Source organism: Podarcis bocagei (genome assembly GCF_964188305.1).
Source record: "Podarcis bocagei genome assembly, chromosome: 10".
Taxonomy (NCBI): domain Eukaryota; kingdom Metazoa; phylum Chordata; class Lepidosauria; order Squamata; family Lacertidae; genus Podarcis; species Podarcis bocagei.
The window spans coordinates 48,415,379-48,430,627 of NC_138135.1; the positions used below are offsets into that span (position 1 = coordinate 48,415,379).

Sequence of the window (15,249 nt, forward strand, 5' to 3'; positions counted from 1 at the left end):
CTGAACCATGTATGTGTGAACACTGACATTAACACTAACAAAGCTGCACTGGCACAACCTGCCACCCCAAACTGCAAATGACTGCACAGTCTTCAAATACACAAATGGAGGCAAAAACTGTGGGCTGTAGCACGTATGAAGAAGATAAAGCAAATAAAAGGGGGAATGCAACTAGGTTAATTTGTATTCTTGAAAACTTAAGTAAAATATTTATTTAAAAAAGGGAGACTAACCAGGCTTCCATCTACCTTGGATTCAAACCATGCTTGAGGGACATAAATGTTGTTTCTGCTAATAACCAGTTACAGTGCAATGGATTCCAGAGAGGAGGTGAAAGAAATACCCACAATCCCACAGCTTGCTTCTGATCCCTTAACCAGAGTTAAAAGATTATCAGTCTCTGCACAGAGTTTGCCCTACAGCCTTTTGACTAAAATCACTTTTCTGTAAATGCAAGATGTATCTAGTCTTCAAGCATGGTTGAAAACAATGGAAGCTAGTACACTTTTTAAAAAATGCTGCAATTTCAATCTCTTTTCTGAATAAAGAATGCTATTTTTAGACACAGAAGATTTGGACTGGAAGATAAGACTAAAAAGATCTCACCACAAACACTAAATCTGTTCATTTGTTGCCATGCTTCCATACATCACTTTGCTTGGGCTAACTGTTTGCTACTGGGGCTAAAAAGGAGGTTGTGAACATTACAATTAAACGCATCGGCTTCAGCACAATGTTGTCTCTTGTAGGAAAATCCTGTGAAGAAGGTATAAAAACTTTTGTAAACTTTCAATATTTTTTGTACAAAATTTTATTTTAGGGCTGTAGGGTTTCTTGAAGCAATTCTGCTTGTATCTCAGTTAGCAAAAATAAGTTAGCAGGATCATCTCAATTGGCTGCCTGCAGACCAAACAAGGCTTGTTCCGCTTCTTTAGCTTTTTTGCACATGTGAAACATGACAGGAGGTGTCCCGTCCTTCCGTGAACTATGCAACCATTTTTGGGCCGAGTTTGGCATATGACACAGGGCTCCACACCAGAAAGGGGTAAAACTAAATCAGTGCTTTCTTCTTTGTCTTCAGCCTCTTCCTTCTCAGGTTCTTTATAGTCTTCTTGGCTTCCACAAAGCATACTGCTAGATGTAGATGGCTGAGAATAGTCCTCACTTTTCTGAGAGTCAGAGCTCTGTTCTGAGTCATCCTCCACTTCATCTTCAGGTGTTTTCCCTTTCTTACAGTCAGGAACATCAAAGCCCTCCTCGGGATCCAGTGGTGTGTCATCTTCAATTTTGCCCTCTACAGACTTTTCCGTCTTCTTCTCAGGAAGCCAGTCTTCCTGAAGAGCCCAGCATTTTGGGCAATGGCGTGGAAGAGGCGGGTTCATTTTATTGCACTTGGAGCACTTCCAATAATCCTGTAGTCAATTAGACATGAAACAGTTAAGCTACCATTTACCAAAATAAAAAAAAGCAAAGATCAACCATTTTTCTCCTCTGCACAGTCAAAAAACATTGGTGATATCACCAGATTAAGACATACTGAAATCAGTGGGCTTAGGTCCACTGATTTTAGCGGCTCTATTTCAAGTATTACGAATACCGGATATCATATGCAGATATTACTACACCCACAAGGGGAGGAGGAAGGATGCTCAAGATAGGAAGCATGGGCTGCAATCCCACTAGCCTTCAGCATCATATAAATATTAATTGTGCAGACTGTGGGCTAGCAGGTCTATCAATTTATGTTGCTCAACAGAGGAACAGTTGCACTAGCAGAAAATTGTTTTGCAAGATGTGCAACAAAGTTACCAGCAACTTGCTTATAGTTTTGTGCAACAACGTTCCATTGGTGCAAACCATTTCACCAGTGCTATACTGTACTGCCAAGCAACTTAGTGCTACAGTCAAATCTCAGCTCCTAAATGCCAAAAAAATGGAAGTAAATGCTCCGGTCTTCAAATGTTTTTTGGAAGCCAAACGTCCAACGTGGCTTTCGCTTGAGAGCAGGAAGCTCCTGCAACCAATCGGAAGCCGCGCCTTGGTTGTTGAACATTTCGGAAGTCAAACGGGCTTCTGGAACAGATTACATTCGACAACAGAGGTTTGACTGTAGTACATTGCATAAAACCCTTTGTCTAGCTGGCATCTACTAGGGAAAAGTTGCATGACTAGTTGGCTCTTGTGCATTGCCTGGTCAAATCTGACCTATCTCATTGGTATGACACCCATAAATTATAAGAGATCAACAGTCTATTCCTACTGTCCAACACACCCAGTATTCCTAATGTTAGCTGCTTTTGATCTGTTATTTTAATGTTATTTGCTTTGGACATACCCATTTTCCAGCATAGCCTACCCACTAAAGCAACCTTTCCCAACCTTGCAGTCCAAAACATCTGGAATGCACAACTCCTATCAGCCTCAGCCAGCGTGGTCATGCGGTCTGTGGCTAATTGGAATTGTAGTCAAACATTCAGAGGGCGCCAGGTTGGGGAATGTTGCTCTAGCATATACAAAAACATCTAATTTAAAAAGCTGCAATTTACTCTAAATGAAGACATTACTTACACCTGGTGAAATTTCAGGATCATCATCAAATGAATCCACATCACTGTCTTCAGTCTGATATATAGTTACCTCATACATCTGATAGAAGAAAATGTTTAGATTCCAATTACACAAATATGCAAGGCGTCAGAACTCCAAAGAGACAAATTGTACTGGTGTAAACGTTGTATTTCTCTTCCATGAATTACTGAGGTATGATGCAACTGGTTCCAACACTGCAAAAGATCACTGTGGTCCTCTCTACCATTAAAATCAATTGACTCATGAATGGCTTCAATATGTATTGGGACTGTACTCATTTGATTCCAATTATACTTGAAGGTTGTGTTAAATGGAATCTGCTAGACAATACTATATCAAAAGGACAACTGCCAGACAATCTGCCAAACAATACTATATCAACAGGACAACATAATTTACCCTGTTGAGAAATTATGCAACTTTTTTTTTTTTTGCAAAAACAAGTAACTGTAAAAACTGCAGAGGGGAAAGAAGAGGATGGTATGAAAAATTGTCAGAAAGCTTAACAAAGACTTCAAGTCAGTCTCTATAATCATCATCTTTTTTAAACTATTTGTCAGATAACTATTTGTGCTTCCCAGAAACTTTTAGGATCTATAACAGTGGGGGGGGGGGGCTTACAAGAAAACCCATAAAGCATATTTGGAGAAGGTCCACAGGACAGTGGCAGACAGAGCACATATTTTGATTCAATTCCAGTTAAATGGATGTCATTGGAAAGGCTTTGGTCTAAGATGCGAGTGGCTGCCAGTCTGAGTCAAGTGTTCATAGATTTTCTTCACTACCATTCCAATTAACTTTAATTCTCCTACCTCATCATCGTCTTCTGTAAGCTCAGATTCTTCTTCATTGATACTGTAGTTTTCTGAACAGATAGATTCAACCTCAAACTCAACACTGAATTGATCTGAAACAGAATCCTCATCCAGCCAGTCCGCTGTTTCACTTAAGCTGTCATGATCCTGGAAGGGGTAATAATGTCCTTTTAGTCAAGTTTGTAACTAGAACTAACAGTAATGAAATTAATGGCTTTGAATTCCATAGATAGCCACCTATTTCTGTAAAATACATTGTTGAAATAATCATGGAAATAAGGGAAGAGCTGCTTGAAGAAACAGAAATAAACCTGTGTCAGTATGGGGAGACTAATCAATTGCAGCAAAATTCTGTGTAACTTGTTTTTATTTTCCAACCTGACTAGTTTGTTACCAGTCAGAGATGAATGAGCTGAGGCAGAATTCTAGTGAAAGCAAAGCTGATCGTTTATTATCTGTTGCAACAGTCTTTCTCTTCCCGTTCCCCCACCCCTAGTCAGGAGGTGAAGGACCCAGAACAAGGAAAAACCCATCTTTTTAAAGGTTTGCATTTTTGGCATGGAGGAGGACACCCTCTTCTGCAAGTGTCAGGGTCACCTGGGATAAGTGTCATGGTTACATCACATACTAGGTGGAGTCAGGCAGACCGGGGTGTCAAATGCCTGAAGATGCACAAAGTTCCAGACAGAGTTTTCAAAAAGTATTGACACTGAAAATAGAGCTTGGGGTAGTCAACATGGTAAGAGGATCCGGCAGGATCTGGAGATTGATTTTATGTAGAGTACCTGAGCAAACAGGGCAACCTTCTAGGGCAGGGGTCTGCAACCTTTAAGACAAAAAGAGCCACTTGGACCCGTTTCCAAAGAAAAAAAAACTGGGAGCCACAAAACTCGTCATTATAACAATAACTTTTTTGTCACTTTTTTATTATTTCTTTGTTTGACCCCTCAGAATTACTCCTCCTCATAGAAATAAATGTTAAATTAACAAGTTACCTTTTGTGTGTGTGTGTTCTTCACTCCCCTTCAAAACAGTGACCAGCGTACATGCCCCCTTTCAATGCAGTGACCAGCATACATGCCCCTTACAATGTAGCGGGCGGGCAAGTGACGTCGGAACGGTGCGTGACTAACGCACGCACCGCCCCCATGCGACGTCACAGCCAGTACAGCGCCCACCACAGTGGGGAGTGTCGGGGCGCACAATGCGCCTCCTCCCCTCACTAGTATCCAGAGCTGCGGGTTGCCGACCCCTGTTCTAGGGTGACTAACACGTTGCAGATTCTGGGAGCTTCCCTGATGGGCATCCTGCCAACATGACCCTAGGCTTCGGGGATTATGGAAGACCCAAAGATTCTCACAATGCAATATAATATACACACACACTATAGGCTCAAGAATAATACATTTACAAGTGATCTTATACCTAGTTTCCATATAGAAATTCAGGTTTTCCTTGTTTAAGCAGGCTAGAGTGAAAGTATCTGGCTTAAATGTTGAAGAAAGGTGAGGGCATGTGTGGGGTGGTACTTTGAGTCGATGTAAGGATATACTTATTTCATGTGCATCCTGGAGACGTGGCAGGGCACACAGCGATGAATAGAGAGGGGAAAAGGGGGATATGCAATGGGCATTTTTCTGGTAACAATCCTCCCTTTGGGAGCATGGTAAGCTTTTCCTATGATGGGATACATATCACTGCATATTAGTAGCTGTCCAAATATGAATAGATTCTGATAACCAAAAATATGTACCACCAGGTTAAATGTTTTGCTGCAATGACAATCTCCAGAAAAAAAACATTATCAATGGGGTTTGAGAAAGAGAGAGCAAACAGGGGTATGGGCCGCTGCACTGAAGAGATGAAACTGGAACAGTGGTTTACATGAACAGGCTGACACAGTGGGACATTATGAGTTATGTGTCTCAATTCACCCAGGCAGGTACGAAGTGATTTTAAGCTTTCAAGTTAGATCCTTATATTTGCTTTGACTAGGGTACTATACATTTCTGAAAACACTTAGCAGTAACAATAGTAGTGGTGAAACACATGTCATCCTAAAATGTCACTTAGAGCTCATTCTGTTTTAACAGCTCCCACCTAAGTATTCAAACACTAATTTCGCTACATAATTGGAAGAAGGTCATCCATATGGGAAAAGTTCAAACTTTAATAGTCAGCAATTCAGAGAAACTATCTCTTTTCTGATGCTGTTATTTCTGTTCAGCAGAATTTGGTTTCATCGTTGAAAATAGTCATAACCATTACCAAATGGAAAAGATTCAGGCTATGACCTGAACAAAACATATTGGGCGTGGGTGCAAATAGTTTTCAGTAGTTGTTTAAGTATTCTAGACAGCTTAGCACATAAAAAACCCATTAATGGACCTTACTGTTTCTGACTACATGAGATGACTGAATGCTTCCTGTATTTTATTTTATTTTGCTTTTTTTTGGGGGGGGGGAAGAATAGCGAATTGCAGAGAAGGGTAGCCTAGAGAACTTCTCTCTGGCATACTACATTCTGTATACACGGGGACAATTCTACAGTACACTGGAAGGGCAGGTGAAAAAGAGGGCAGGGTTCCAGCTTGTTTAACAGCTGTGCAGAACAGGCAATTTCAGCAGGTAATTTGCATGACAAGCTATAACTTCTGAATTTCACTCTTCCACACAACTATGAAAAGTGCAGGAGCACTGTCCTCTATTTCATCTGGTGATACAATTTTAAGACACAATGAGAACCTAAAAAAAACGGGAGAGACTTAAAGAAAATAGTTTCCTCATGAAAGTCCATTACTACTTACCGGACTTGATGAAGAGCCTGTGGAACTGCTGATGTTGCTAAGATCACAAGGTAAACCGCTTACTACACACCATGAAAGACTTTCATCAAATGTAAGGGAAATGCTGTCTGATCTATGCCGTTTCAGTCTTTCATCATTCTTATCTTCTAAAGGACTTTCTTCTGCAGGATTAAAAAAACCCAACCTCTTAGCAAATACAGTGGTACATCAGGTTACAGATGCTTCAGGTTACAGACTCTGCTAACCCAGAAGTAGTACCTCGGGTTAAGAACTTTGCTTCAGGATGAAAACAGAAATTGTGCAGCGGTGGTGCGGCAGCAGCGGGAGGCCCCATTAGCTAAAGTGGTACTTCAGGTTAAGAACAGTTTCATGTTAAGAACGGACCTCCGGAAGGAATTAAGTTCTTAACCCAAGGTACCACTGTACTTCTACAAGTTTTGCAGTTCCTGATTTTGGTATGGGACTTCTTGGTTCAGTCTCTCTCTCACTCTCTCTCCTTTCTGCCATGTTATCCCAAAGCATCCAAAAGTACTGATGCCCCTAAGACTTCTCACTGCAATAATATAATTTTCATCACTCCACATTTACTGTATAGTGTTAGAAGCTTGCACAGAAGCCACTGGCATTCCACTGTAACAAGCACAGCAATTATATAGCACAATCAGATACATATCTACTCAGAAATCATTTAATTCAATGGTGCTTACACCCAGGTAAGTGAATATAGGACTGCAGCTGTAAAGATGCATAGGAAATCGTACATTTCAGGTGTTAGAAGAGATAATATGTAAATCTATGAGTGAGGTCCATATTCTCAGTACAGCACACTTGCTTTAAATAACTTTCTCAGTCTCAGGTCCCATTTGGGAAATGCAAATAATCACTTCCTCTACAATGCTATTATGGCAAATGCAAATAACTATAATGTACACAAGTACTGTTATGAATATTAAAGTAACAATTTCAAAAGGCTGAAGAAAACTGACAAGCAACTCAAATACAAACAGCTAACGTCAGAAGCACTTGTGGGCAAGAAGATTTCAGTTTTCACAAGTTTCTTGGGTGATAAACTTAGCTGAAATAAGGATTAAGTCCCCACAAAAGCTAGGGAAAAGCAGGAATCCAGAAGTGTTTTTCGCCCACACTGACATCCAGTTACAAGTAGGCAGCTATATGTCTGCTCATAAAGGATGGTAAGCTATGACAAGTTATCACCCAGCACACTGGAGTGAGATACGCAAAACAGAAGGTGTGGAACTTAGGCCATGGCTCGAAGGGTTACTGTACTGGGATTTTCAAATAATCGCTTCCACCAAGACACCAGGGAACCAACCCTCAAGCCTGAAGCAGCAAAAAGTCACCTCTTCTCACAAACATTTAACTTTGTGTGTTATATCACTGACTTGAGTTTTGGATACCTGAGCTACTATAAGCACTGAAACCGATAAAGCAGAAGGCTGTGCTCACCTGTTTCACTGTGTGCTCTTCTCCTAGAAGAACTGGCTTCACTGGATTCCTGCACCGATTCCTGTTTAATTAAAAACAAACAAATAAGCCAAACCCCTCAGATATCTCTTTAATCTTTACCGTTCCAGATGTTACACTTCAAAGTATGGAAATAAAGAATGTAACGTGTAATTAAAATTACCTTTATAGTATTTCCATTTTCTACTTGCCACCTGGACTGATTCACAGATGTGTTAAAATTACTAGAGCCTTCAAAAAGAAATGCATACTGGAAGTCATCAAAAAGGGACAGCAGGAGGTTCAAATACACATTTAAGAACAAACGGATTAATACACTGCAATTCCATAAATATAAATTGCTCAAAATCGTAATTCAGGAATACAGTATGCATTGGAGTAATGCACAAACATGTGAACAGGAAAAAAATTGTAATAACCTATGAGACAAATCAATGAAGCTTATTTATTGCTTTACATGAATTAATCCTCAAATTCAAGATCTTTTCTATGTTCATCATTTAAAAACTGAATCCAACTAGAACATATTTTGAGAAATTTGGGGATAGAAAAAGTTTACAACTGGGAATCACACTTATATTTTGTATGATTTGTGCATATGATTCACAAATGACAACAACTGCATGGTGGCAAGCAGGTGAATTCTGGAAGACTGGGTTCATCCAGACATTTGGATCGGTTCAGGACCTTAATTGTGGTGTTTTAATGAGTGGAATACTAGTTCTATTTTCAAGTCACATGTGGGTAAATCAGCTTTCTTACTAGCTACTTATTCATCACCGTCCTAACTGTTCCTATTTATAATTCTTGGGGAAAGCCCAGCAGATAGGTATCCCAATCCAAATAATCCTTCTTAGGTGGGGTAGTACAAACTCCCAGCTGTTCCTTTTATAGATTGTTGGTTCTAATTTTTATTTTTTTAAAATATGATTTTTATTACATTTTCTGTTTTACAATTTCAAATAAACATTTTACATACTTAAAGATATCTGTGACTTCTCTTCTCCTCTTTCCATGGTTCATTTTACATATCTTATATCCCTGCATATTTTACAAAATCTATACCAATTGTTTTTCCATTATTACATCCATCAAAACCTATTTACACTGTTGAATTTATGTACGCAATTATTTTCCATATAGTTTCAGTTACAGCAGAAACAGTAATCCACAGGATACATGGATTATCCCCTTTACTACTTATTTGTTTTCCATCATGGAACCCAGGGCAGCATACAACCCAAATCAACTTTACTGTACAACTTAAAATTATCACGTCCTTCCCTCATCCAGAATAAAGAAAAGCATCATTATAGCAAACTAGCTTACCTTGCTGACTGACTGCTGTCAGGTTTTTAGAAATCATCAAACGTAGTTGCCTTAAAAAAAACAAACATAAAAGTTTATGAACTAGATATTTATATGCTTTTGACACCTTGGTTAAAAAAAACCTGGACCCACCCCATGCCTAAAAGCAGTTCAAATTATATGATCTTTCCCCTATCAATTACCTACCGTATTTTTCGCTCCATAAGACACACTTTTTTCCTCCTAAAAAGTAAGGGGAAATGTCTGTCCGTCCTTAAGGAGCGAATGTGTGGTTGATTGCTGGCTCCCTTTCTGGCCCCGCCCCCTGGCCCAGGCCTCCATTGTTGAATGTTCTGCAGACTGAGGCTGTTTCCCCAGTGACATGTGACTGGCTGATTAGATTATCTGTCTGGAAACTGTAGAAACTGCTCCCTTTCCTTTCCTAAAGAAGCTGCAGAACTGTGAGTTGAACCCCATAAAAACAGGATTTTTTACCTTTGCAAAGTAAGCCCAACAACTTTGAGCTGATCCTCAAAAAACCGGGGCTTCTTTTGCAAAAGAAGCTGCACAACTGTGAGCTGATCACCCCAAAAATGGGGCTTCCCTCCTTTCCTCCTCTAAAAACTAGATACCTCTTATGGTCAGGTGCGTCTTATGGAGCAAAATTTGTATATTAGCCTCAGATAAAATACAGAGGGTCATATTATATCAAGTGACCCAATATTTTTACCCCATGTCTTCCAATTTTCTTAATATGTTGTACACTTGTTGAATGATCAAAACTTAAGTTTAAATCTAAAATTTAAATGAAATGAAGTACTAACAATAATTATTTAAAAGGGTTACTTCTATCATGCAACAGCAAGCTATCACTCTGCTTTGAAACACATTTTTAAACGAAAAGCCTGACTAGCTTTTCAGATACCTTTTAATTGAATAATTTTCTAAAGAAATGCCTGAAGTAACTGATATTATAGTTTGAAGTCTTGTTTATTCTGTTATATTTTACTCTAAGACCACCCGTTTATCCTAAAAAAACTCAATCAGGCAGACATGTACAAAATATTTTTTTCTTAATGTGATCCCATTGAGATCCCAAGATGAAATTTTTCAGGTAGCTCTTAGAAATATTAATTAATCAATACATTTTGGGGAATTTTTAATCATTAATTTTAATCACTTTTTAAATTTTTAAATGTTGTAACTTAACTTTAAAATTTAAAGTAAGCCCATCAAGTGACATATTATGTTAAAGCCCATGAAGTTCTGACCAGATTGGTATTTTTAGTTTTGAAACATCTCAATTCTGGGCTGAGTTTTTAAGGTTTTTGTGTAGTCTGGTGGCAAGGCCAAAATTGTAAAATTTTTGAAAATTTAAAACCCTCATAACTCAAACATTGGATGAAATAAAAAAATAAAATTTAAACTTAGTTGTGATCATTCAACAAGTGTACAAAATATTAAGAAAATTGGAAGACATGAGGACAAAACCTGGATCATTTGATACTGATAGAACCTTATTATAAAGGCTTTGCTTACTTTACATCAATGCTTTCCTCCTTTTGTTCAGACTACTGAGATTGTTGGAGAGTAGAAGCTTAGAGTCATAATTCATTAACATAAGTAGTTCTCCAAACCAAAATTAAACACAAAAGTTAATTACTGTATGGGGACAACACAGTAAGTGGAATTCAGGTCTAAGAAATAAAGGCGCAGAACTGGACATCCCAGTCAACAGGCAACTCATAGGAGCATCTAAAGGTAGAATAAGCACTCTCCAAAGGTCTTAGATACAACAGGGCTTTTTCAATATGTAGGCCTGGTTCACACATCATGGTAAGGCAAACTGAGAACAAACCTTGGCTATAGACAGTGGTTAAGGAGAGCACTTGGTGTGTTGGGATAGAGGGTAGAAAACTGAATATCTGGCATGTAAGAATGTGCCAGTAAGATAACACATGTGCTCAGCATTTAACACCAGGCTGCAAAAAATATTTTTACCTGCATTCTTTTATAGAAAAACTCTGTACTCCAAAGATATCACCCAGAAGATCATTTGCACAGTGGACAATATGTTGCTGCTTTTCATCATACAAACGTTTAGATATAATATATTGACCAATATAGAACATTACCTGTAAGAGCAAACATAAAACAATGCACTTTTTTGTAATATAAGATCAACTAGCACACTTCCTAGTTGAGCTCAAGAATATTACTATACACATTTTAACTAAAATTGTTTCTCATCAAGCCGTAGCACAATCAAGAATTTGAACCTAAGGTTAAGTTATGTAGGTAAAAAGGCATAACTGAGAAGAACCTACAGAGACAAACTTCTATTTAGCTTTTAAGCAGTTTTGTTTAATTGCCGTTTCATTTTTGTATCATTTTTTATTGATTGTTACAGGTTATAAAGTTTCACCACAATATTCTCTGAAATAACCATAACTTACCTCCTTCATAGTAAAAGTCTCCTTTTCTGCACCAGCAAGCTTCAGAAGTTGCAGCAGCAACGGCTTGGGTTTAACCTGGAAACATAAAAAGACGCAGCTCGATTTAAACGGTGATGTTCCTGTTCAAGATATTGGGGGGGGGGGGGAGGCGGTAGCACCGTAACAAAACGAAACAAAAACCCCACAAAGGAAGAGGCAAATCCTTTAAATGAAACGGGTTTGCGTGGTCCTAGCAGGTTTCCTGCAAACCTAAAAATCAAACATTTGCACAAGAGTCCCCGGGGCAAAGGCTCCCCCGAATACTGACCAACTTTTCCGGACGCGTTTGGCTGCTGCCAGATGTGCCCTCGATGGGCTGGTCGGTAGTAGAGGCCATCTTAGTCGTATTGCACGTTTCCCTGTGAGGATTAGAAGGAACTTCGGTTAGGTTCAGCGGTTACGGGTTTATGTCCGTCCCCCGCAAGGTGTCCCCGCCAACAAGCGGAGCCGCATAAAGCCCTCCGGTCGCCCGTCTCCTCACCCGGGTTAGACCGCCGCTTCAGAAAGAAACGCAGCGAAAGGCCCCGCCTGGGGTCGAGTATGAAGAGCGTCGCCTACCGGCCGGCCTACGACTTCGGCCGGGGCAAGTCCGGGCTTCGCTCCCCTGGCTGGCCGCGGCCCGACATGTCCGAGCATGACTCGCAAGATCAACACTGAGTCAGGCGGGAGGGGAGCCACGCCGCCGCCATTGGATCCTCCTCCCCACATAAACACACATACCCTGCCCTTTCCCTACCTCTCCATACCTCAACGGGTCCCCCTCAGGAAGGGCCCTCGCCTCAGTTCTCCCAGGCAGGCTCCGCTTCACCCACCCACACGCAGGGAAAGGCACGCGTCTACCTCAACGGCCGAGGAGGCCGAATTCCACGCCGAAGGCCGCCATTTCAGGCCCGACAACACGGCCATGCCCTGCCTGGGTTTTGCCGCGGCGCGAGCAACTGGCTTCTTGGGGCGGCGTCTCTCGAGCGCCCCCGTCGGCCCTGCCCAACCCGGCAGCCGGCTCTTTGCGCCAGTGGCGCGCTTCACGGCCTTTCCTGCAGTGTTTCGGGGGCCGTTTTCCCCCCGTCGGTAGGGTGCGTGTTGAAGAGGGCCTATTCCGAAGGAACTGTCGAATACATTGTTCGTGAAATGCCGCCGCGGCCTTGTCTTTCAAGGAGCCTGTCCCGACGGGCGGGCAGGCTGGTTCCTCCTTGGCGCCACCCCAGGAAGGAGCGGGGCGCCTTGCGGGATGGGAGGGTGGCGACGTGGTGCCTCTGCTGCAAGGCGGCCTCCTTACTGCCATGCTGCGCTTATACCAGAGACAGTAATTGGCTGTGCTCTTCACTTGTAGTGGTTGTGTGTGTGTGGAGATTTAAAGTCCTGGGTATGTGTGTTTTTTACAACGCTGAACATTCCTGCGGTTGGGACCCCGCTACGCAGGTGAGACTCCTCTTCCGACCTATATTCTCATCTCTAGCCCAGATCAGACCATTAAAGTGACACATGCAGCTGCATATGCGCCACAATCATATATACACACACGCTCAAACCCTCAAACTGATTCTGTGCGTTTGTTTTGTGTTACCAGAAAAATGCCCATTGCATGCCCCCCTCCACTTTCTGGTTTCTATACATCTTGTTTTGTGCCGCCCTGCGTCCCACCACATGTCCCCAGGATGCACATAAAGTGCGCCCTTATGTCGCCAAAACACCACACTACATATGCTCTCCAAGGAATCCACCCTGCTCTCCCTTACCTGTTTGTCTGGTTCTAATGGAGGCATGGATCCCCCACCCTTTCTTCGTCATTTAAGCCAGATACTTTCACTCTAGCCTTATTAAAAACAAGGGAAAGTTTAATTTCTCTATGGAACAATGTATAGAATTGTTTAATAAATGTCTACACCCTCCATAATCCCCCTTGCCTGAGATCATGTAGGCTGCTACCTGTTGGCTTAATTAAGGTTGCAAACCTGCACCTAGTTTCCTTAAGTAAGCCCCACTGCGTTCAGTGGGAATTACTTTTGAGTAGACAGTGCAGAAGACTGCAGTGTAATTGTGCTATTATCAGCTAAAGAGAGGAGCGGGTAGTATGCCCCAAACAGTCAAGATCCGCTTTGATTCCCAAAGACAACGACCACACTTCTAGCAGGTTCAGGTTAGACATGGACACTGTGCAAACACTACATCCAAAACAAACTAGGTTATATGGATAAAAAGGGGATGGGGCAGATAGAACAGGGAGAATGCAAAATTAGAACAAGAAATAATACTTTTGTACTTTTTTACTTCCATTTAAAACCTGTTCATGACTCACCTCATTAGCCCTTATGAGCCAACATTCATAGAAACATTGAATTGTAGAGTATGGATCCCAATGGTCATATAGTCCAACCCCCTGCAATGCAGAAATTCCGCCCACAGCCATCCCTGGGTGGGACTGAACCACCAACCTTCTGGTTAACAGTGACATACTGACCCATTGCGCCAGGCTCAATTATGGGCAAGTGTTCTTCTAACCTCTGCCCTTTCCTCCAGCAGCCCTTGAGATTTTATCAAGTTGGAAAAACTAGCTTACTTTTGAAACAGGATTTTAAAGGAGGAAGTTGGAAGGTGGGGCAACAAATTATATCGCTTCTGCGAGCAGAATGCTGAAGGCTATAGCTTGTGAAAGAAGTCACAAGGTCTTTAAAAAAAAAAGAGCTGTCCCAGCTAAGTCACACACCAGGCTAAACGGCATTTCAGAAATTATTAAGATGTTTTTGCTTTTTAAAAACCCCCAGCAGTCATGTTGTCAATGAGGAAGTTAGCTTTCTGAACAAATTGGCATCTTGTAGAAACAAGACATGAAAACAAAGTCAGTGAATTGAGAGAGAAATGCTAGTTACTTAAGCATAGTTACCCACCAACCACTAAAAGTACTGAAGTTGCTTGTAACATAATGAACACTCCTCATTTTGGCATATCTCCAGTGGAAAACCACCATGGTGACAGTGTGCTTGCTTTAGTGTTACCCTAAGTGCGCACAGTACCCAAGCATAAGCCATGCAAACTCGAGTCCATGTCATGCATAATGGATTGTGCAGTTTTCAACTGTTTGTACAGGTGAAGGGATAGCAATAGGAGGCAAAGGTATTGTTTGCAAGTTAAAAGGTAAAAGGTAAAGGACCCCTGGACAGTAAAGTCCAGTCAAAGGCGATGATGGGGTTGCGACACTCATCTTGCTTTCAGGCTGAGGAAGCCAGTGTTTGTCCACAGACAGCTTTCTGGGTCATGACTAAACCGCTTCTGGCGCAACGGAACACCGTGACAGAAACCAGAGTGCATGGAAACACCATTTACCTTCCTGCCACAGCAATACCTATTTATCTATTTGCGCTGGCGTGCTTTTGAACTGCTAGGTTGGCAGGAGCTGGGACAGAGCAACAGGAGCTCACCCCATTGTGGGGATTTGAACTAACCTTCCGGTCGGCAAGCCCAAGAGGCTCTGTGGTTTAGAGCACAGCGCTACCCGCGTCCCAGTAAATCAGGATACCCAAGAGTTGCAGATCAGATAATCCTACTCTGATGCATAATAATAATAATAATAATAATAATAATAATAATAATTTGTTGGAAGCCGCCCAGAGTGACTGGGGAAACCCAGCCAGATGGGCGGGGTATAAATTCATTATTATTATTATTAATGAAACAAGTTTCTGGCAAGGTTGATTAAACAGCTGAGTTTCACAAGGGATCCATGAAGAAAGTTTAGACAAATTTCCCAAACAA

At 41.3% G+C, this 15,249-nt stretch overlaps 1 protein-coding gene across 5 annotated transcripts; it reads right to left on the bottom strand.

The window, feature by feature from the left end:
- Positions 1 to 793: 793 nt before the first annotated feature.
- Positions 794 to 13,982, bottom strand: MDM2 (MDM2 proto-oncogene). Of its 5 annotated transcripts, none has more exons than XM_081211730.1 (11): positions 13,958 to 13,982; positions 11,768 to 11,858; positions 11,461 to 11,535; positions 11,006 to 11,139; positions 9,026 to 9,075; positions 7,860 to 7,927; positions 7,679 to 7,739; positions 6,212 to 6,372; positions 3,402 to 3,551; positions 2,569 to 2,646; positions 794 to 1,412 (listed from the first exon to the last, which is right to left on the bottom strand). In XM_081211730.1, the coding sequence occupies exons 2-11, from the start codon at positions 11,834 to 11,836 to the stop codon at positions 861 to 863; spliced, it is 1,398 nt and encodes a 465-aa protein (XP_081067856.1). In that variant the 5' UTR covers positions 11,837 to 11,858; positions 13,958 to 13,982; the 3' UTR covers positions 794 to 860. The 5 variants fall into 5 exon arrangements, with proteins under 5 accessions (XP_081067856.1, XP_081067852.1, XP_081067855.1 ...); XM_081211726.1 differs by lacking the exon at positions 13,958 to 13,982 and adding an exon at positions 13,796 to 13,818; XM_081211729.1 differs by lacking the exon at positions 13,958 to 13,982 and adding an exon at positions 12,340 to 12,764.
- Positions 13,983 to 15,249: the final 1,267 nt, after the last annotated feature.

What these genes read in the sequence shown, in the direction of transcription:
- MDM2 (XM_081211726.1), bottom strand. An exon ending in AGACTTTTACTATGAAGGAG is followed by an intron (nt 11,140 to 11,460) that starts GTAAGTTATGGT and finishes TTGCTCTTACAG; the next exon opens with GTAATGTTCTATATTGGTCA. An exon ending in GACAGCAGTCAGTCAGCAAG is followed by an intron (nt 7,928 to 9,025) that starts GTAAGCTAGTTT and finishes TTCTTTTTGAAG; the next exon opens with GCTCTAGTAATTTTAACACA.